At 39.7% G+C, this 21994-nt stretch overlaps 1 protein-coding gene across 4 annotated transcripts in view; it reads right to left on the minus strand.

Annotated features, from left to right (window-relative positions):
• The window catches only part of CNKSR2 (connector enhancer of kinase suppressor of Ras 2), a gene marked incomplete at its 3' end in the record, with an annotated part of 223906 nt that overhangs the window by 126579 nt on the left and 75333 nt on the right, over positions 1–21994 (minus strand). For all 4 annotated transcript variants that reach the window (XM_082012335.1, XM_082012334.1, XM_082012333.1 and 1 more), the window contains exons 5-6: positions 18531–18572; positions 2872–2991 (exon numbers count right to left, since the gene is read on the minus strand). In XM_082012335.1, coding sequence (XP_081868461.1) covers positions 2872–2991; positions 18531–18572 — 162 coding nt within the window. The remainder of the gene's footprint in view (positions 1–2871; positions 2992–18530; positions 18573–21994) is intronic.

Below are 21994 nucleotides of genomic sequence, written 5' to 3' on the forward strand. Positions count from 1 at the left end.
ACCACACCTGGGCAACAGACCAGGGACAGAGGAAAAAAAGAAAGAAAAAAAAAAAAAAAGAAAAAAGAAAAGGACAATACCAAAACCCACCCATAGCATTGCTTTACCCAGTACACAAGAGTTTCCCCACATCACACCCTAACAACATTTTCTGCTTGCCAGGTTATTTAATCTGTTTTTTTCTGATATGTGTTAGGTAGTTTTAATATCTGTAAGGCATTGTAAACCTGTTCCTTCTGCATTAAGGTATTAGTCTGACAATTTACATTTACTTCTGACTGATACTTACGTTTCCGCAACAAAAGATCAAACATAGTGAAGGAACTACTTGTGCTCATTAAAACATCCTGACAGTGCTCCAATCTGTTTTCAGCTGTAAAGACTCCAACCATTTTCTCAGTTCTGTCATATATTTACCATATGAGTTTAGGCAAATAGCATTTTTTTCCAAACTTTTTATTTCCTTATCTTCTCCTTTCCTTTCTCTCTCTCTGATCTACTTGAGCTTCTTAGATATTAAATTTGAGACATGTTAGATATTCTGTTTATGCTAGGTGACAAAAAGTCTTGCCAGTTAGCAGCCATCCTTGTTCTTTTCCTTCTGCTCGAAGTCTTTCCATCTTTATAGAAGATTTTATTTAGTGATTGGCAGAGCCAGCACAGAACTGTCATGTGGGTCAAAAAACTAGAAGAAAGTTGACAATAATCCATTTTTCCACCTCCACCGTTGCACAAATCCTGGAAGAAGGTCCAGAAATTATCGAGCTTCACATTCATCCAAGGGCTCCTGATGTGCAGAGGATATTCACAACTCCAAGCTCCACCATCAATTCTTAAACTGACACACTTGGCACTCAGTGGGGTGGTACTGATATGCATTCACTGTATCTTAACTGAAAGATACTAATTTAAAAAACAAACGAACGAAAGCTTAACAACCCAAAAGCAAAAGTTTCATATAAAGCACCAAGAACAACCTGACAAAGATGATCTGTTAGACAGATTAGCACTGTAACAAGATGAAAGGTACGATATCTACCCTTCCGGCGCAAATATATCATCCTTGGTGCCTGCTCTGGAGAGCTCACAATCTAGAGGAGATAGCACAATAGAGAGGCAACAAAATAGTGGCATACAGGCAAGGATGAAGGGGGAAAAAAAATGACTGTATCAAAATAGCACTGTAACCTTCTAAGGCATGCATACTGCACAGTTGGTATTTTCCATTTTTTAAGAATACATATAATTATGTATTATGACATATGACATGATAGTTCTCAGTCAGCAAGACCCTGTTCAGTTGGTTCACAAATACATATTAAAAGAAAAAGCCCTGCCTCAAGAGCTTCCAGTTTAAACAGACAAGACAAACAGAGGGTGTAAAACAGAGGCACAAATGGGGAAGAGACTCTCTATCTCATCAGCTACCCAGCAGGAACACACTGATGAAACACATTCTTATTTACAAAAATATGACTCAACATTTTTAAGTCACTGGGGGTTAACAACACCCTATAAAAAGACTTAAATGAGGAAAAAAACCCAACACAAGACAGAAAGGAAAAGAAATAAAAGTTCATACAAAAATGGACAGAACTCCAAAAAAGGCGATCAGCAGAAAGGGGAAAATAGATTTCTTTATTACACTAGAAGACAGGATTTCAAAAGGTTGACTGCAGTGAGCTGGTGGAAGAGTTAAAATTACAAGGGAAAGAGAGGGAGGAGAGAATCCATCAAAAGCTGAAATCCTGGAGAACTAGTTTGAAATGGATTCAGAGATAAAAGAAAGCCAGTGGAGGAAGCGAAAACAAATAGCAGACTAAAACAAAGGATGGGGCAATATTTACTCATGTAAATGTTTTGGTTTTTTCTCATATTTTGATTGCTATTTTCAGATAGAATGGAAAATTAATTTAGTGTATAAATGCTCTAAATACCCTGGCATACCAATTTTGTTAAAAAAGCAAAGCAAATCAAAACCCAACAACCACCAACCCACAAGCCAAAATACTCTCCAAAACTACACCATCCAAACAACTTCAAAACCCTGCTGCAAAGAGTGCAGCAGTAGTCCCACTTATTCAAGAAAACAGACTCGGGCAGAAGTTGCAAAAGCTATTTCATTAGGCCAAAAATGGTTAACTGTATTCTGATCACCTTCTACTACTTCTACTTCACCTTCTACTTCAAGGATTGTGAGAAGAGATATTATTAGTGATGTAAAGTCATATAGCTGTAATTGCTATCAGTGTTGGCTTTTTCCTTGCAGTGGGTGTTGGATACTTGAGTAAATGGAAGATCAATGATCAATTCTTGAACAACAAACACGGGATGGCTGCACTGAGCCTTTACAAGCACCTGATTAAGCATGCAGAGTTCTTGCAATAAAATTCAGTAAGCTACTTCTCAGCAGTGCTGTAGAGCCCTTGAATAACTTATAAAATAGCTTTATATCCCAGAGATACTATGAAGCATATTCCAGAATTTGACAGGTTTTGTTCATAAGCCTACGCAAACTTCTTGGTTGAGTTGATATTAGTAATTTAACTCCCTTCAGACTTCAAGATCCTAGAATAATCGGAACCATTTTTCAGAAGCTGGTATAAATGGCAAGAACTTTTCGCTCATTTCTCCCTCTTCCCTAAACTCTTTGCATACATCGGTCAGCCTTACAAAATACTTCCCTGTTGGCCCAGCTGCATGAGAAACCAAATTAGCATGAGAAACCAAATTAGCATGAGAAATCAAACTATTTTCAGACTTTAAAATAAAAAGGTTAAAATGTGTATTCCTTTCCATATATACAACTTATTAAAAAAAAATCACTTTCTCATCCTGGATGATGGGTTTGATTAACTGCGTACTTCTTACCAGCCCTTCACTTGGCTTGATATTTGTAAGCTGGATCACTTCAAGGTGGGCAGACTGGGAAACCAGTGGATCGGAAGAGAGTGAGATAATATGATCACAGACGCCAGAGAGAGTTTTACACTAGGAAAGAAAAAAGAAAATAAAATGTCACAAGAAGCAAACCATTGCTAACTATTTGCATATCAACCTACAACTTAAACCATGGCACTTTTAAAATATGTATTAAATCACATTGCTGAATCACAAGGCAGAGGGAATGAAGGAGGAGGGGGAAAGGCCTCAGAGAAGCAGCACAATAAAAAATCCGTTTTCTGTGATGACCCCGTGACACGGCGTCAGGCCAGGGAAGAAGAAGGGGCAAGCACTTTTGCATCCGAGTAGAGAGAAAAAGGGACTGCGCAAGCTGCTCCCGTGCGCTCTCAGGGTTAGGTGCCCTGCCTCTGAGCTGTGCTCAGGCACGCAGGGAGCACGTGGTGACCTCCAACCCCCCTCTCTGCCCACATCTTTTGCAATGACATTAAGCGCCCCCAAACCTCACTAATTTCCGTTGAATGTGCAGATGTTCAGCACAGATAAAAATCAGGCTCTTAATGATGATGGGTAACTCCCATTAATTCTGAAGTTTATTCTATAGTAATAAAACATGCTAATTGACTTTGGACTGAGTTTCTCATGTTCTACTGCTGCCAAGCATAATTTACTACTGCAGGCATGAAGATTACAATAAATAACCACTTCACGATGGGATAATTCTTAAACCTGTTATCCCTGGCAGCCTCTTCACAGCAAGATAGAAGCAAATAAGTTTCTAAAAAGGCTGGGACTGTGACAGAGTACTGTGTATCTCCTCATCTCTCACTTCCTGAACTCCCTCTTCTCAGAAGCAGGGAAGCTGTGATTTTTTCCTATCATTCTCTCATATTTCTGTAAGCAAATGATTTTTGAGTGTTTCAATGTTTTCCGTGAAAGTCAGCAACTAAAACTGATTTCTCGGTTCAGGTTTCCAAACATATGTTTTGTCAGCAAATTCAGGGATTAGGACATTCTTCTGGTCCCAAAACTCTGGGTACCATCTAAAACCAATTAAGAACCAGCTTAACTGCTCTCAAATTCAAAAGATAAAAGCTAACCAGCCTCCTCAAATGACTGAAACACAACCACACATGACTGCTGCACCAAACACTCTTCCAAGACTGTAAAAGATACTTCTTAAGGTAAAAAATAGCTACAACAATGCTATGGAAAAATAACATAAAACTGGATATAACCTCCTTGCCAAATCACCATTGTAATTCCAAATGCTAAACTACAAGTATCTTACATTAAAAAGAAACATAAAAAACTTAAGTGATAGAAGCAAAAAAAAAAGTAATCCAGTAACAGTGATATTTTAATCCTGTTACAGACCATTACATTGGAATTTTCTCCTTTTTAAATTATTTACAAAGAGTTGGAAGTTTAGGTTTGTATATAGATGGCTTATTTTATTCAACAATAATGTTTCAGAATAAATAGAGAAATCAGAATCAAATGCAAAATATAATAAAATTTGTATTATCAACATGACCTTCTTCCAGAGATAATATTGGTTTCAAGCATAGACACACCCCGCTTCTGCTTTATCTGTATTTCACAATGCAGAATCATCACTGAAAATAGAAAGTCAAATAATACACAAAATGGGGTTAAGAATGCTTTGTGCATTACCTGAATTAGGAAGAAGTGAAAAAGTGAACTTTATTGCAAAATTGTTTTTTATGGCTTTTTGAATACATGAAAATTGCTTTGAGCTTACATTTGAAAGAGGTAAAAATGATATAAAATTTCATAATAAAACTAAAAGCTTAAATTTCCTGTTTTGGGGGGTTTTTGAATACAATGCTGGAATGTTATTTGTATTTTCATCTCTCTTGTAACTGCACTGAGAATTATTCAGAAATTATTTTAAGAAAATTACAGAACACTCAGCTCTCCACATGCAAAGTGAAGAGACCTATATTATAAATCATTCTCTGGTGATGAAAATGGAATTTTTGATATATCTTTAGATTTGTATTCACCCATCTACTCTTCCTATTAATCTCTTCTAAAACTACTAAATTTATGGGGTCCTTAGCAGTTTCAGAGAAACTTCTATTTACAGTAAATTGATGTATGTTTTTTTTCTCCTATTCCCAACTGTTGCATTGCAGAGAAATGCCAAAATGCACAGAAAAAGAGTGTTTCTACCACCTAGCACAAGGTACGTCATTTCAAGTTCACAGATGTGGCTCCTCATTAAAAAAAATCCTCAACTGTCTTGACAGATGATGGGAAAAGGAGAGGAATGAGGCAAGTCCAGAATGTGGCACGGAACAGAAGCCTAAGCTGAGATGCATTAAATAGCTCCCTGAAGCAGCTGCTCTCCCTCTGCCTCTCCATGAGAGGGGCACAGACAGTCTATACAGTAGACCTATGGAGATCAGCATTCCAATATGGTTATATTGGTTGCAACCCTAAAACAAGGTGGTGTGAATATTCCCCAAGAGGAGCTCTGGGAATACTGGATGCCAAAATCACCAAGTTACGACGATAAAAAAATATGCCATATGCTTCTATGCATTTCTAAAAGATTATTGTCTTTCACGTCTTGCGGCTTTCTTTCCATCCTAGATATTCATACTGCCATCCAACAGCACAGTGCCATGCCCATTCTAAGCACAATAAATGAGCCACAGCAAAGTCCCTAGAGAAGACCCTACAATTCGAGGATGCTTTCAGATTAAGGCTTCAAATTCTATGACCTTTCCAAAATGTAAACACCCATTCAACATGTGGGGATGCATACATAACTGTCATCTTAGAAAAATGGTATTTAGGAGCAAAACTCTGTTGCATTACTATAAAATCTTTTCTACTTCATGAGTACCCAGATCTCAACAGAGTGAAGACAAAAGCAGAAGACAGAGAACTTTTAAAGTTCCGTTAAATGTTATCATCAGGTTTATTACCATATATTAGTATCAGAGGTGACTGGAAATAGCAAAAGAAAACAGAAGGTACAGAAAACTGAACACAAAAGTTCTTGAATTACTTCCCTCAGTTTCTGACCAACAACTCTTTTTCTTCTAGTAGAGCACTTGCAGACTTGAGTGATTCAGTAAGACAACATGCCATTAACTAACTGCACCCATGAAGAGAGTTTCTTGAGAAATAGCGACTCCAGATAATGGGACCTAATCACAACATTGTCTGCTTAGTAATTATGGAATAGTTCTGTCCAGCAAACTCATTTCATTACAATATGTTTTGCTTTGCTTGTGAGAACTGTCCTTTCCTTTGGAGGGGAAAGGATGCTTGCTGTAAGAGGATCTTGAATTTAAGACTCACTGCTATTGCATAGCAAACTGGCATATTCATGTTGCTCAGACTTCCAAAGAATGACTAGCTAATTTGTTTTTAATTAAACTGCTCATAAAATTTCCACATACTATGCATTTTATTTTGGTTTTCTTGTTCCAGCATAATTTCAAGATCTTGGGAACAAAAAGCAATTTTTTTAGAAGATGGCTTAGGTTCTACCCAACCATCCAAAGCTTTCAGCTGCTACAAGAAAACATCTAATAACTCCTTTAGTTTTCTTCTGAAAGTATAAGCCTGTTTGTGTTACAATGCTTCCAGAATCTTACACACTTCCCTTAACTATTGTACTTTTACATAATTTGGGTTAAATACTCTTTGGTTAAAGAGATGGACTGTAAGTAAGATCAAGTGTCTATCGGGCTTGTGTGAAAGGCAAATCTTCATGAACTCCGAGATTGCCCAGAGCCAGGACAGCAAGGGGCACACTCTCACACAGCAGGAATCCTCTCCCCACTGCAAAGACAGGGTACCTGGGCTCTCACTGGAAACGCCCAGAGGCTGACACAGGCAAAATAATGCATTTTTCTTTGCCTTTGCTCTCAGAAACATCTCATTCACAGTTTGTGGGTTGGAAAACATTTTTTGTGTGTGTGTGTGTGTGTGTGTGTGTGTGTGCGTTTGTGGAGGATGGGAGAAGGAGGAGGAGGGAAATTCAGCCCCAGGCCTCTTTATGGAAAAAGGCCTTGGACCTATTCAGTGGATCAGGACCTCCCATGGAAAAGATGCTGCCACATCCATGTTGATGGCACTGGATCAATGTTAATTTAATGGAGGCAACATGCTGTTGTATTTAGAAAGTAAACCCAAGTAAGCCACCTTCGACTTTTCTATGCTTCTCTTCCTAAACAGTTCACACTGTGGCTCATCACGTTCATTCCAGATTCAAGCAGCAGCCCTGCCTAAATCTAAGGTTATGTTTGATGCTACTTTACTTCTAGCTTGACTGAATTTTCCCTAAGCTCCCCAGATTTCACTGGAACTTTCACCTTGACAGATGCAAAGCCAATTTAACAAATTATGTAGATGTGAGAAATACATTTTTATTATTACTATTTATTAATAAAAAGTTTTTAAATTATCATTTTATGTGATGGAAAGTAATGGACTGACATAATACTTTGCATGTAGGCTCCTCAATTAATTTGAGTGGAAGAAAAGCACACAAACAGTGCACTTTTGCTACTCATTTTGTTCCTAACAATTCATGAACGAATTATTTTTCAGCATAACTACTCAGCACAAGCTGTATTGTAGATGTGTATTCTAGTTCATTAAAATCGGGTGACAGTACAACCTGTGCAGTCCCTTGACCTTGCTTTTTGTAATGGCAAAACCAGCTTTCAGAAGAATCTGAATTACTCTTTTTCCCTTCTCAAACTCTTCTTCTGCCTTGTTGCCCCACATGCTGATGTCATCCATGTACTGTAGATGTTCAGGGGCACCATCCTGTTCCAGTGCAGTTTGGATCAGTCCATGACAAACGGTAGGGCTGTGCTTCCACCCCTGGGGCAGTCAATTCCAGGTGCCTTAGACACCCCTCCACATGAAAGCAAACTGTGGCCTGCACTCTGCTGCCAAAGGAATTGAAAAAAATGCACTGGCAATGTCAATTGTAGCATACTACTCGGTTGCCTTTGACTCCAGTTCAGATTGGAGCTCTAACATGTCTAGTACCGCAGCACTCAGTGGCGGCATCACTTCAATTCAGGCCATGACAGACTACTGGTAACCTCCACACTCTGTCAGACTTTTGCACTGGCCATATGGGACTATTAAAAGGTGAGCGAGTCTTACTGATCACTCCTTGGCTCTCCAGTTGATGAATCAGCTCATGGATGGGAGACACAGAGTCTCGGTCTCTGCAATATTGCCGCCGGTGCACCATCCTGGTAGCAATTGGCATCTGCTGTTCTTCAACTCGCAGCAATCCCACAATGAAGGGTTCTTCAGAGAGGCCAGGCAGGTTTTATAGCTGCTTGATCTTCTCTGTGTTCACAGTGGCTACACCAAAAGCCCATTGGTACTCTTTTGGGTCCTTGAAGTACCCTCTCCTGAGGTAGTCTATGCCAAGGATACAAAGGGCCTCTGGGCCGGTCACAATGGGGTGCTTTTCCCACTTATCCCTCATTAAGCTGACCTCAACTTCCAATACAAACAATTCTTGGCATCCCCTTGTCACTCCAGAGACCGAGATGGGTTCTGTGCCCCTATACCCTGATGGCACCTGACTACACTCTGCACCCGTGTCTACCAAAGCCTTATGCTCGTGTGGGTCTGATGTGCCAGGCCATCAAATTCACGCAGTCCAGTATACCAGGTCATCCCTTTCCTTTTCCTGTCCAAAGGCAGGGACCCTCTATTCCCATTCCTGGTCAGAGTATTCACTGTCTGATCCTTGCAGTACCAGACCAGAAGTGCCCTCACCAGGATCAAGGCAGGTGATCTCAGTTCTTCTGTGTCTGGGAGATCGCCGATTGCCTTCCTGTGTCTCTACAGCAACAAAGCGGACAGACTTCTTAGGTGGTCCCGTCCTAACAGCTGTCTTCCCTCTTGGTTCACGTGCATGGGCTTCCAGCTTAAAGGTGGGTTCACTATCCCACTTCTTCATATCCTCCCCCTGGTCACGCAGGAAGAACCAGAGCACGCCATGCAGCATGAGCCTGGGGCTCCCCTTCCCTCTGACCGGGCCAGGAGAATATTGATTTCTTGGTGTGCCCCTGATAGTGAAGGTGCTGGCCCATAGGGATGAAGAGATACAGAGATTTTCTTTAATGCTATGGAGCCAAGAAGACACTGTCTCCACAGTTCATGTATGCGTATCTCGGCAACACATTGCTGCCAAGCTGTTAGAATAGGACACCAGGGCACTGTGAATCACCTTCCTCCATGTGGCCCATGTGCACAGGACATCCACTGGATCTTTGGAGACCTCATCATTATCTGGATCACTGTAGATGACTTCCAGAACTGCTAATTCTCTCGGGTACTGGATGCCTTCATCTGCAGTAGTCCACTTTCCCAGGGAGTTCACAAGATCTTCCTTGAATAGATATCGTGCCCCCACACTTGAGAGGAGCCATCTCCAGAGACTGCACATTGCTGCCTCTTTTCCAATTCCTCTCTCAATTCCCCAGTTTCTAGAAAGGAATCCCAGCTGTTGGGCTTCCTTACATTCCAATTGCTGACTGCTGGCCCTGTTATTCCAACATCAGAGCAGCCAGGCAGCAACCCTCTCACCTGGCCGGCAGCTGTAATCTTTCTCTATGTCTTGAAGTTCTGATGAGGCCAGGGACTGGGCAATTTCCACCTCCTGTCTGAATTCTCTCCTTCCTCCAATTTCTTTGTCGAAGGACCAGCTTCTTGATCAAACCATGCCTCTTCTTCCTCCTCCCTTACTAATCGATGATATGGACTCATTGTTTTCTTTGTCCACTGTTTCTTTTTCACTACTTGAGCAATTACTCTAGTTGTTGTTTGGGTCCCTGCCTCAACCACAGTCCTCAGAGTACTGAACCATGGCTCGACAGGCCCCAGTATAGTGCTAGAATCTGCTCGTTTTCATTGGGGTAGGCAAGGCACCCTTCTATCAGGTGGTGTGTCAGTTTGCCAGGGTTGCTTGCCTGCTCAGGTGTAAAGTCCCAGGCTATGGGAGGTGATAACCATCCAAGAAACCTGCCCAAATCCTTCCACACACCCTGCCACCCAGGGACCAGCCACATCAGGGCACATTTCAGTATCACCTCACCCAAAAGTTGTGTTCTCTTACACCAGGATGACATCAGGTTCCACAAACCCCACAATGCGCTGTTAATTAGTAGTATTAAACAGCTCACTTAAGGGAGAACAAGGACCTCGGGAAGCTGCATAATAAAACCACCCACATCAATCCCGGGTAGGAAGAGAGAGATGTATTCCCTCATCCTCTCCACAAGATAGCTCCCCCAGCACAGTAAGGCCAGGGCAAAACATGTAGCCATGATTTGTATTAACATGTTCCTAAGCTCAGCAAAATAGAGATAAGCAGTGCAGCCAACAATCTCCGTGACCCGCACAGGAGCTTGCCACTTAATAACTACTATAGCTGTAAGCACGCTTAATACAAAACTGCTATTGCCTTAAGCCTCACATTGGGTACCAAAGAAGGACTGTGGTGGCTTGACCCTGGAAAATATAACAAAAGGCTCATGAGTCGAGATTAAGGACAGGGAGAGATCACCTACCATCACAGGCAAAACAGACTTTGGGGAAATTTGTTTAATTTATTACCAATCAAATCAGAGTAGGATAAAAGGAAATAAAAAAAAACAAACTTAAAAACACTGTCCCCCTACCCTTTCTTTCTTCTCAGGCTTAACTTTACTCCTGATTTTCTCTACCTCCTCCCCACCCTCCAGTGGTACAGGGGGACGGGGAGTGGGGGTTGCAGCCAGTTCATCACATGTTGTTTCTGCCGCTCCTTCCTCCTCAGGGGGAGGACTCCTCACACTCTTTCTGTGCTCCAGTGTGGGGTCCCTCCCACGGGAGACAGTCCTCCATCAACTTCTCCAACGTGAGTCCTTCCCATGGGCTGCAGTTCTTCACAAACTGCTCCAGCCTGGGTCCATTCCACGGGGTGCCATCCTGCAGGAACATACTGCTGCAGCGTGGGTCCCCCACAGGGTCACAAGTCCTGCCAGCAAACCTGCTCCAGCCTGGGCTCCTCTCCCCATGGGGCCACAGGTCCTGCCAGGAGCCTGCTCCTAGTGCGGGCTTCCCATGAGGTCACAGCCTCCTTTGGGCATCCACCTGCTCCAGCGTGGGATCCTCCATGGGCTGCAGGTGGATATCTGCTCCAGTGTGGAGCTCCATGTGGACTGCCTGCCTCACCATGGTCTTCCCCAGGGGCTGCAGGGGAATTTCTGCTCTGGTGCCTGAAGCACCTCCTGCCCATCCTTCTTCACTGACCTGGGTGTCTGCAGAGTTGTTTTTCTCACATATTCTCACTCCTCTCTCCAGCTGCAGTTACACAGGGGTTTTCTTCCCCCCTTTTTAATTTGGGAGGCGCAACCACCATCACTGATGGGCTTGGACTTGGCCAGCGGTGGATCCATCTATTGGCTCTATTGAGCATTGGCTCTGTTGGATATAGGGGAAGTTCCTAGCAGCTTCTCATAGAAGACACCTCTGTAGCTCCCCACTACCAAAACCTTGTCATGCAAACCCAATACATTCCACCCCTCACCTCAAGAATTATCATTAAAATCCACATTCTTCACACAACCTTCACAATCATCACAAACTTCACTCACTTCAACAAAAAAGAATTCTCCACACCAAAATCAAAATATCATCATGATAACACCAAAAGAAAGTGGACAATTTACAGACAATACACCTCTTGTCCCTTCACCACAATTATAACAGACAAAATTGCCCATGATCATTCCATTGTCTAACATTGTTCAGTCCTTGTTTTGCGCATTACTTCTCCCAGTTACTATCCTTATCTCAACTTCCTCATACCCCACATTGGGCATGAAAAAGGGCTGTGGTGGGTTGACTGTGGCTGGACATGAGGTGCCCACCAAGCTCCTCTATCAGCAGGCGATGTCCAGCCACTACTCAGGAAGTAGGGCTTCAGTGAGCATCGCAGTTGCTCCAGAAGAAAAACATCGTAATAACGAATGCCCCTGACCTCCTTTCTCTTAGCTGTTATTGCTGTGCTGACTTCATATGGTATGAAATATCATTTTGGTCAGTTTGGGTCAGCTGTCCCGGCTGTGTCCCCTTCCAAGATCTAGCCCACCCCTAGCCTACAGATGAGGGGGGAATATTGGAGAGACAGCCTTGGTGCTGTGCCAGCACTGCCCAGCAGTAGCCAAAGCACTGGTGTGCTATCGACACCTTTCTAGCCACCAGCACAAAGCACAAGGCTGTGAGGGCTGCTATGGGGAAAAATAACTCCACCTCTCAAATGATACCTACCTTTCATTACTTTGTAAAACTACATTTCTGTTTATGAAAACATTGTTAAGAAGATCAGGATCCTTTATCTTTTGTAACTGTTGATTCCCCTCTGCAATGCAGTACTAGCTGCTGTAAGACACGCAGGAAGGTGAGCACCCAATCGGTCCTACAAAAATCAACAGGCATTAAAAATGCCCGGCTTTTCTCAAGCCACACCCAGCTTTCAGTGTGCTGAACAAAGGAAAAAGATTTGGCCAGGACAAAAAAAGGTTACAAAAGATCAACTGAGAGAAATCAACAAATGATTACATTTTCTCCTTTTGTCACACAGTCCAGTCCCTCTTCTCACTATAAGCCTTACAGCACTGACTTCAGTTCGCTTTTCCAGCAACTCATCACTGGACTTCAGTAATAAATTCTCCTCTCTGTTCAGTGACAAACTTATAATTGCAGATTGAAGCTACACCACAGTCTTTATGTGCAAAGCTAAATGATTCAAAGGAGGATGAAAAATATCACTACACAGCATCTAGTTGTTTGGTAGAAATTCAAGGAGAAATATCTTCTTTCACTCAGTAGGCAACTAGTTTACACCCCACAGCATGAAGAATGAAAGATAACACTTAGTTTCTACCTGTATTTTTGGACTGTAGTGTATAAATTTCTAACAGATTTTCCACAAGTGCTCCTTCTTTCAGCCAGGGGGATGAGGACCTAAAGGTAAGTAAATTAGATTTCCATCTGTTCTGATTCACTGTGGCTACTTCCATTTGTGCTGGGAAAATGTCTGTCTTCTGCAGCAGAGTGGGAGTACTTAGGGACATGGCTAGCTTCAGAAGCACCCACAAGCCGTGGCCTTTCCTCAAATTGTTCATCTCTTTTCTGTTCAATTCAGGCAGCTCTAGGGTCACCAAGCATTTCTAGTCAAGCAAACAGACTTGTGTTTGTTCCTGTCCCTAATTTTACCCAGGCTGGTGACCAAGCTTAAATCTATCTTGCCAAGTATTTGCAATAGTGACGCATCCTGGCTTAAACACATTCTCAGGGCTGAGGGCAAGAAAAGAACCAGCCTCCCCCATCAACTCTCTCACCTACGTCATTTGAATGAAGGATAGGATGCCAATAAATCACATGGACATTCAGGGATAAAAGTAAGAAAAAAATGTCTCGGCAATGTTAGGTTTCATCCGTTTGGAGATAAAAAAGCTCATTTAGTTACAACTAACTGAGACGAAGCAACTTGCCACATGAGCATACAGGACGAAGTCTAACTAGTTAGTTCATGCCAAACAAAATAATTATTCAGCAATTAATTTTAGTCCAAAACATTTGTTGTACTGTAGGGAATAAATCAGTATCTCTGACAATCTTAGAACCAACTGGGCCTGGACTTGCATTTGTATATACATGAAGTATAAAGAGTGAACTAAATCTTCTTTTGGATGCAAAATGAGAGACTTCTGTTAGAGTGAAGTTTGCTGGGCCCAATTTGCAAGGTATAGTCTCTTGAAAGGAAGAAGGTGGTTACTTTTGCTTTTTTTTCCTTTAACAAGACCATAAAAATGATACCTTTGACAATGTCGATTATAGTTCTATAACAAATATTCAAATACAGTGGGCAGGAGTGAATTATCGTTACTGTGGTTTCTGCAAGGCTCTTAACAAAAAGGGAACATTCTGATCCATTACTTGTTCTTTTCTTTTTCAATTTAGTAACTGTTTTTAAATTTAAATAGCTCATTTGTTTTTCAAAAACTTCTGAATATTAACTTCACTCTGCGGTTCTACTTTCTACGGTTTTACAACTCAGTAAAATTGTATTTTTTTTCAGGAAAAGCAGCGTAATTTTAAGAGAGTGAAATTCCTTAGGAAAACAAGCTCTTTTTTATAGAGATAATCTAAAAAGAAAATTCAGTTAAAACTTATTATTAATCTGACTGGAGCCCAGCTGCTACTTTCTGTAATTAGTCCTTGCTTTGCTCTCACTTTAATACTCTACTGCTTCACATGGATTAATCTGAACTAGATATTTCCATCATATACAGCCTTGAACAGCTGGATGGAATCGGTGAATTATTCTTCAAAGATTTAAAAACTCCATTCAGTCTTTCGCAACAATTAACTTATAACTCCCCAAATAAGCAGAACTGATACCCTTTGAAGCTGAGCAGTTTTCCATATATTTTATCATCTCAGGTTAAATCAATATAAAGATTCTAAATTTAAACTAGCAAAAGCATACTAATTTCCAATTTTGAAGCAAACATCACACCTAACATCCTTTCATACTCTGTTGTTCTTAAGTTAATATTTTCTGGTGCTGTATACTCCTGTTGGTATTATTTTCTGGTGATATTTATTTTCTGTTTATAGTAATAAAGTATTACAATTTAATTATTTATTTATTGCATAACTTACTGAGAAAAAGGTAGCCTGGAGAAAACATACTGGGAAATTAAGTGGCAGAAATATGAAGCATTCATGAATATTTCCGAAGCATCAACATTTTAATGAGCAAAAACCAACACATTATTCCTGTGTGGTTTTATGCTTCTTATTCCACAGAAACCAAGTGTTCCTGTGAATGAGTTAACAGCAAAAGAAACTTTAAGAAATATAGCTGTCTTTAAAAATAATTGTTTCAACACAGCTGCAATTCTAGGGCAGAAAATTATAGAAGATATTTTTTTGCTGACACACTTTGCAACTCAATTTAGAAGAAATAAACAGCTTGAAGTAGGTAATTTCTTCTTAAAGCTTCATCATTTTTCCATAAGGTCTTTTTTCCTTTAGACACACTTTATGTGTTTAGTTGAGTAACACAGATTAGTTTACTACTTAACCTAATATTGTGAGTGACAATCAAAATGCTTTTATATAGCATTTGAAACTCAAACTGCTTGGAGTAAACAAAAATATTTCTTTCTTGAATATAAGCTAAAGCTATACAGTTCTGTCTCCACAGAATACCATTTCTTAAACATATCAGTGATATCTAAAAAGTTAACATCTGAATAAGTTTACTGACATTAGAACATGCTCTCTATGGACAAGGTGATTCAGAAGTCTCTCCACATGAACACCCACACTGCCATGTCCGAAAAGAAGAGGGCATTCATTTACTTTTCAAAAGAAATTATTGCCGTTAGAATAGGAGCACATTGTTTTTTGGCTCTACCTTATTAAGGCAAATCAATCAGTCATTTAATTGAGCTTCTTGCCTTCGGTGAGGGATGTTGCCTACTCCACCATGCTTTAGAGAAAAGTGTGAAGACTCAGTGACAGGTTAACTTTGGAGACATCCATGTATGCACTTCAATAGCAGCACAGTGGTCTCACTTCCCCTGCCTGTGCCCATATGCCCTTTTGCCCCCCGATTTGGCACTAAATAGGCTTGCTCCAGGGGGAATGGGGCAACATCTCCACTGGACATGTGTGCTTACAGAGCTCCAGCCCCTGAACCACAGCACACGAGTCCAAAATAACACTTTGAGCCATGTGAACAATGGAGATGTTCAGAACCCAGAACACAGGCTCAACCTGAAGTAAACCATTGGACCACCAACAAGTAATGCAGACAAAAATCAACTACTTTGATCCAATGATCTGCTCCTAAGGTGGTAAATTTCTTTCTGTCCGGAAGAAAAAGATTACACAACTGTCATTTAATTTATTTTCATTTCTGTAGCTGAAGGGTTTTTTTACTTATGTATAAAGGATGACTTAAAATTTTACTTCGATCCTTAGTAGGAACAATACCTTGCAACAAGGATTTCCTTAGACTAACTGCATAAATTGCTAATTAGTTGTAAGTCATTGCCTTTCACTTCTGTGAGGAACCTTGATTCCTTGTGCCATGAAGAGAATGTCATATGTGAAATCATACAGGGTGAGCCCACGGTTTTGAATTCAATTTCCTCTCTAAGTCATCCCAGCGAACACAGCTATACGTTAGTGTCTGATCATTCAAAGGCAGCTGAATGTGATGCTGGCCAGACACCACTTCTGTTACTGCCACAAGTTGGCATAATTTGCAGATGGGAAATGTACTCAGAAAATGGACTTGCAATAGCTTGGTCTTTGAATTTCAGAAGAGAGAATTTATCTTTTCTCTCTATAATATCTGCATACATGTCCTCTCCTCCCAATCTTTGCTAGTTCTCCCAGCATTTCTCATTCAAGACGCTTTCTATACCTTTACCAACATTGACTACTATTCTTTTTATATCAGAGAACCTTCTTTTTAACATTCACCTCCAAATTTACTGGATACACAGTCTATAACAGGAGATTTAAATTCTTAACCTCCCTCTAGAACATTTTTAATCTAGTTTGTATTCATGCATTCAAATATTGTTATCTCATAAGGTATCCAATGTCCTCTCTTCTTTGACACTGCACTCTCTGAAGATCTTGACATCAGTAGGCTTTTCCCTTCTTTTTTTTAATCTACCTGTTAGATTGCTCCTCCCCAGATTGTCTAATGGGTTAAAGCTACACCATTTTCTGTCTTCCAAGGAGATGGGTTAGAGGGAACCATGACTGCTTTCAATTCCAATTCCATCATCAACCTTTTCAGCTGCACATGTAAAATACTCCCTTTCAAATTTCAAATCCCATCTTTTAATTATTCAATCACGGACTTAACTCTATCCTTGCTTGCTTTTGGTCAGCTTTTGCCCCATGAAATCCCATCCATCAGCTGAAATGCAATACAGTCAGAAATGATCCAAGTCACGTGTAACACATAGTCATTTTTAATCCTAGGCTTCAGTACAACATTCAACACTCCATTCGTGTTTCCTTGCAAGCTTTAGCACTAATCATAGAAGCTAATCAAGGTCTCCACAATAATACATATGTCCACCTGTCACCACAATGACGTTACTGTGGATTAAAGAAATAAGCCTATGTTAGTCTGAATGATGTAAGATAATACAACTTTTGAAACCTGTCACAAATTTGTGCACTCACATATCTTAAACGAGTACCTCTCAGTTTCCTCAAAATTTTCTGTTGAAGACTGTATAACTGATGCTTCATCAGCCCTAAATACTGCCAGCTCCCTTTACAATACTTTTTGCAAATTTGTAAAAGATATATACTGTGTATAACAGATGTCAGAACTCTTGGCTCTTACAGCAGAAAACAAGCATGTATTGAAAACCAAGTTATACATAATGATTTCGAACTTATAGCACTTCAACTTTTGCCAGGTCTATGCAATTAAAAAATTCATTACTTAAATACTTGCAGAGATCAGCCTAGCAAAGATGATGGTGTCAGCCTAACTAAAATTGCTAATTCTTTGTGTCTCACAAGGGAAAGCTGTAAGTGAAACTTAAAAATATAAGGAGATGTTTTATTCCACATCACTGTGAAATCAAAGCACCAAAAGCTTATTGAATTCAGCTTGACAAACATTTGATATGGGAGCACTGAAAAAAGTATAGCAAAATTTACTGGGAAGCTCACCTTTTAAATAAAGAAATGCAGTATTTTCTTGACTAAGCTCTGGTAATAAGAAAAGTAAGATATCAAAACATACCAAAATGTGAAATATAGTGAATAAATGAAATCAATTCATTACTCACTCTTAGGAAGCATATATATTTGTATCTAACTCTTAGAAACAAGCTCTGGGTTAACTTAATACTCGCTAAACTACAGCCACAACATGAAACGCAATTTATTATCCAAAACTTAGGTGCAGTTTTCAGACAAAGTTTACTCAAGCTTTTGACTCTCCATCCATAAAAGTACCAGCCTTTCAAACTCATCCTGTGTTCTGATGCCCCAATGACTTTCCTCTGTTTTACTTATAACCAATAGCACTACAGATGCTAGGAACAGATCACTGTACTTATGCTAAGAATTTAAAGGGAAAGAATTGCATTAATTTTCCTATCACTAGGCTAGCTCCATGCTCCTACAAGGAATAAGGCTGTGTAAATGAAACTATATCACTAACATAAATATATATATAATTTCATAGAAGTCTAGCAACCAGTTCTCTTAAAAAAAATTGCCATTTTTCAGAATCATTTTTCTGTTCATGGCTTACAAATAACAGATGGGCCTGAGCCAGACAAACACAAGCCCTTGCAAAGTTCCTGGCTTCTCATATGTCAAGTTCAGCTTCCATAACATCATTACCTATTCACAAGTAGTTCCATACATTCACTCAGTCTTACTGAGATTCATTCATTATCACACTGGCACTGCATAGAAAAAGCACAAAACACATAGCTCTATAATTCTATGTAGTCTATACAAATATATTTATTAATAGAAATACAAACACTACTCACCACATGAAGAATTTTATTCTCTGTTTCATATACTGTGCAATCCTGAGAAAATAAAACAGAAAAGGCAGGTTAAATTGATCTAATCATTCACCCTTCCTAGATTTATCTTTAAAAAGAATTAAACTGAATTGAAAAGTCTTTAGGACGAAACAAAAGATTTAAAAGTCTCAAACAGAATGGAAAGACTCATGTAAGCAAAGTGTGAAGCCACCACAGAAAGGAAATACTGGTAAATGTTTGTATCTATTCACTAGTTCTTGTTGCTTCCTTCCTTGAGCCAGTTAATGATCTTCCTCCATTTCACATCCTTCTGGCACATACCTAGTCACCTGTATGCCAGACAAGTGGCTTCAACCAGCAGTCCCTGACCATGGACAAAAATGACCCACTTCTAGTGGTAATCCTGAAAAACAGAGGTACCAGCAATAGTCTTAAGTAACTAAGAAAGAAAACTAAGCTGAACTGGCATGTTTGCACACCCTGCCAAAGAAGTAAAAGAAAACCCCAGGATGAGGAAGAAGACAATAGGGAACCACTGGTTATTTCTAACACTCCATGCAATGGGAAGGGGAAGAGGGAAGACAAACACAGAATACAAAACACACAGGAAAACTGAGTTGGACCATCTTACTACATACAGCCTGCCGGGAACTGCATGCACATTGTGTCATCTTATGTAGCATGTGACGCAGTTTCTGTAAGCAAGACTAACAGATGGGAGGCTGGGGGCTGCGAAAGTTTTTCTGACAGGCCAAAGTCTCAGTGGATAATAGAGAAATAGAATTCGCAAGGCAGAGAGCACATAAAATACAACCAACACTGGTGAAAGAACCACTCTTTTCTAAGTTCATTAGATGCTGTAGCTTTATGGGAACTAGTGCAAGCTCTGTTTAGAACAGATGCTTTATATCCTACCTAATAACCCACATGAAAATATGACTAAGTTTTCATGTTTTAAGTCTCATTTTTAAATCAGTTTATCCTGTTAGAAAAACAACTTTGTTATATGCAACTGCTTAAAAAAAATAACTTTTAATCCATGAAACACTTCCAGTGTTACTCAGGCAAGAAAAGCCAATGTGTTCTTAAGCTTTATATAAAGCAACGTATGCAGAAGCAGCAGGTTGATCAGGGAGTATTTTCCTAATAACAGCTGTTGGCATTCAGGAAACATTTGCCAGTAAGTACAGCCAGAAAGAAAATCTAACACGTTTAATTATATGCAGACATCAATGAAGTATTTGCAATCTTAGTAGCAAAACACACATTTCATTGTTATATGTGGGAGGGCATGTAACATTTTCAATCTGGATACATCTATGTTCTGCATGGTTTCTTATGAATCATTTTTCAAAAATAGCAGGAAGGAATTGCAACATCTATATTGAAGAAAAAAAAGTGTTTTTAAGCAGACATAATTATTTCATTGGTAACAGGAAGAGTTTACTATAAGTTTCAACATTCAACTTAAAAGAGGATACTGTTTGAGAAGTCTCACTACTAAGGAAAGAAGGATTCTGGGTTCTTAAATGCTCTATAAGTTTATTACAGCCAAGAAACCAGTGAATAACAGAGAAACACTGCTACATCCTTGAAATGAAATGCTTCCACACAACCATGAAGGAAGCTAAAGAAATATGGTTATTTCTGACAAACCAAGAGTATATATAAAAATATAAAATACTTAGGATTCTACAAAAGACAGCAAAGCAAGTGGAAAACTTCTCAGGCATCCAGTCTATGTATAGGGGCAGGTGGCCTCACCCTTAAATACTCTCCTCAACACACAATTCCAATACAAATCCAGGGTCTGGGAAGAGGAATTGCTAAAGGAGTTCATCACACAGTGGACAGCTGATTGTTAATGATACACCTTCATATTCAGGCAAGAGAAAAATTAACAGTTCAATAAACCACAAGAGACAGAAAAACTGGAGGAGAGCAAACACAATACTTAGGTAGAAAAACAATTCCAAAATATACTTTTCCCATACATGAACAACATCCAACTAAACATAATTCAAGCATGAGCTCAGGGAATTGTGCAGGAATGCAGAGAACTGTGCCAGTATAGCCCAGAGGTGCCCTGAAGTCTAACATTCAAAGAAACCTAGAAAAGGTCACCAAGCTGATCCCTGCATCATAGCAAGCTCGTTTTAACTTCCTGCAGCCATCCCTAGAGATGAGGGCTGAGGCTGCTCCTGAATGATCCCAAGAGCAAAACCTACAATGTCACTTCCTTTCATAGCAAACAGTTTACTTCTCCTTAGATTTTTTAAAGTCACTCCACACTTCTTTGTGCTTTATCTTTAAGCCAGTGCTGAGGATAATTGTGCCCACCCTCTTCCAACATCCCTTAGGTAGAATGATGAGCTGAATTCTTATTACTGGGAGCCTTTAGCATTTACAATTATTGCTTTTTCATACCCATTTCATTTCAACTAAAAGAGCTTACAGTACTTAAGAACTATAAAAAGAGTCTCTAACTATACAATTAGAAATAAATTTGTATTCTTAATAGCATACCGCCCACAGCTGGAGAACATCTCTTCCTTCCATACCTGGACTACAAGCCCATATCTTACTCCTGAAAGATCTTCTTAAGTATCTGTTTAACCACAGTATCAAAACATTGCAATTAAGGTAAGAAACAGATCATATGCAAGTTTAACTTCAACTTTTTTCTATTTTAGAAGAGCAGGAACACACAAAAAATCTGCAAGCTTTAGTCCTACAAGCTAACAATTTGCTATTCACTTAGTGAAACAATACTGTGATTACCCCTGAACTGAAATACACAGATACAGCAAGGAGGAGATAATTTACTTTTACCTATTTATTCTCTGAACTTCATACATACATTCACTGACAAACTGTAACTAAAGCTAGGCTATATGATCTTCATCTAACCACACAAACAAAACATCAGTTGAAACAGGTCATCTTCTAAATGTGCATTAATTTCTGAAAAGTTAATAACACAGATTGCTAATAAAGCAACAAAAGCAGTTCTGTGTTAATTTATACTCCTGAAGATGTAGTCAAATATCTGCCACTAGCAGTTTCAGAGGGGAAAATGGGACAGTATCATCTGCAAAGAAAGAGAAATAAAGGGGAATATGATGGTGAACTTAACTACTAATCTTGAATTTTCATGGTCACTCTTTCCAGGTCTGCCTCGTGCATCAAAAATGGCAAAAGCAACCTTTGCGGAGGCAGCTGGAACTAGGCTAAGTTCCTAAAAAAAAAGCAAAACATGAGGTCCAAAATTGGAAGAAAAATAAAAAACATGCAGTGAGGGAGGAAGATAAGAACAGCAAGAACAAACCACAACACCAGGGAGAGTGTTCTTCTGCACTTTCAATCGTGGTATAATTAAAAAACCTATTCTTAAGACTAGCAAGACCTATGCTACACTGCAACTGAGAGGCATCACTTACATTTCTTCCAGAAATTCTGACATG

The sequence above is a fragment of the Phaethon aethereus genome (assembly GCF_964289735.1).
Source record: "Phaethon aethereus genome assembly, chromosome: 1".
In the NCBI taxonomy this organism is placed as follows: Eukaryota; Metazoa; Chordata; class Aves; order Phaethontiformes; family Phaethontidae; genus Phaethon; species Phaethon aethereus.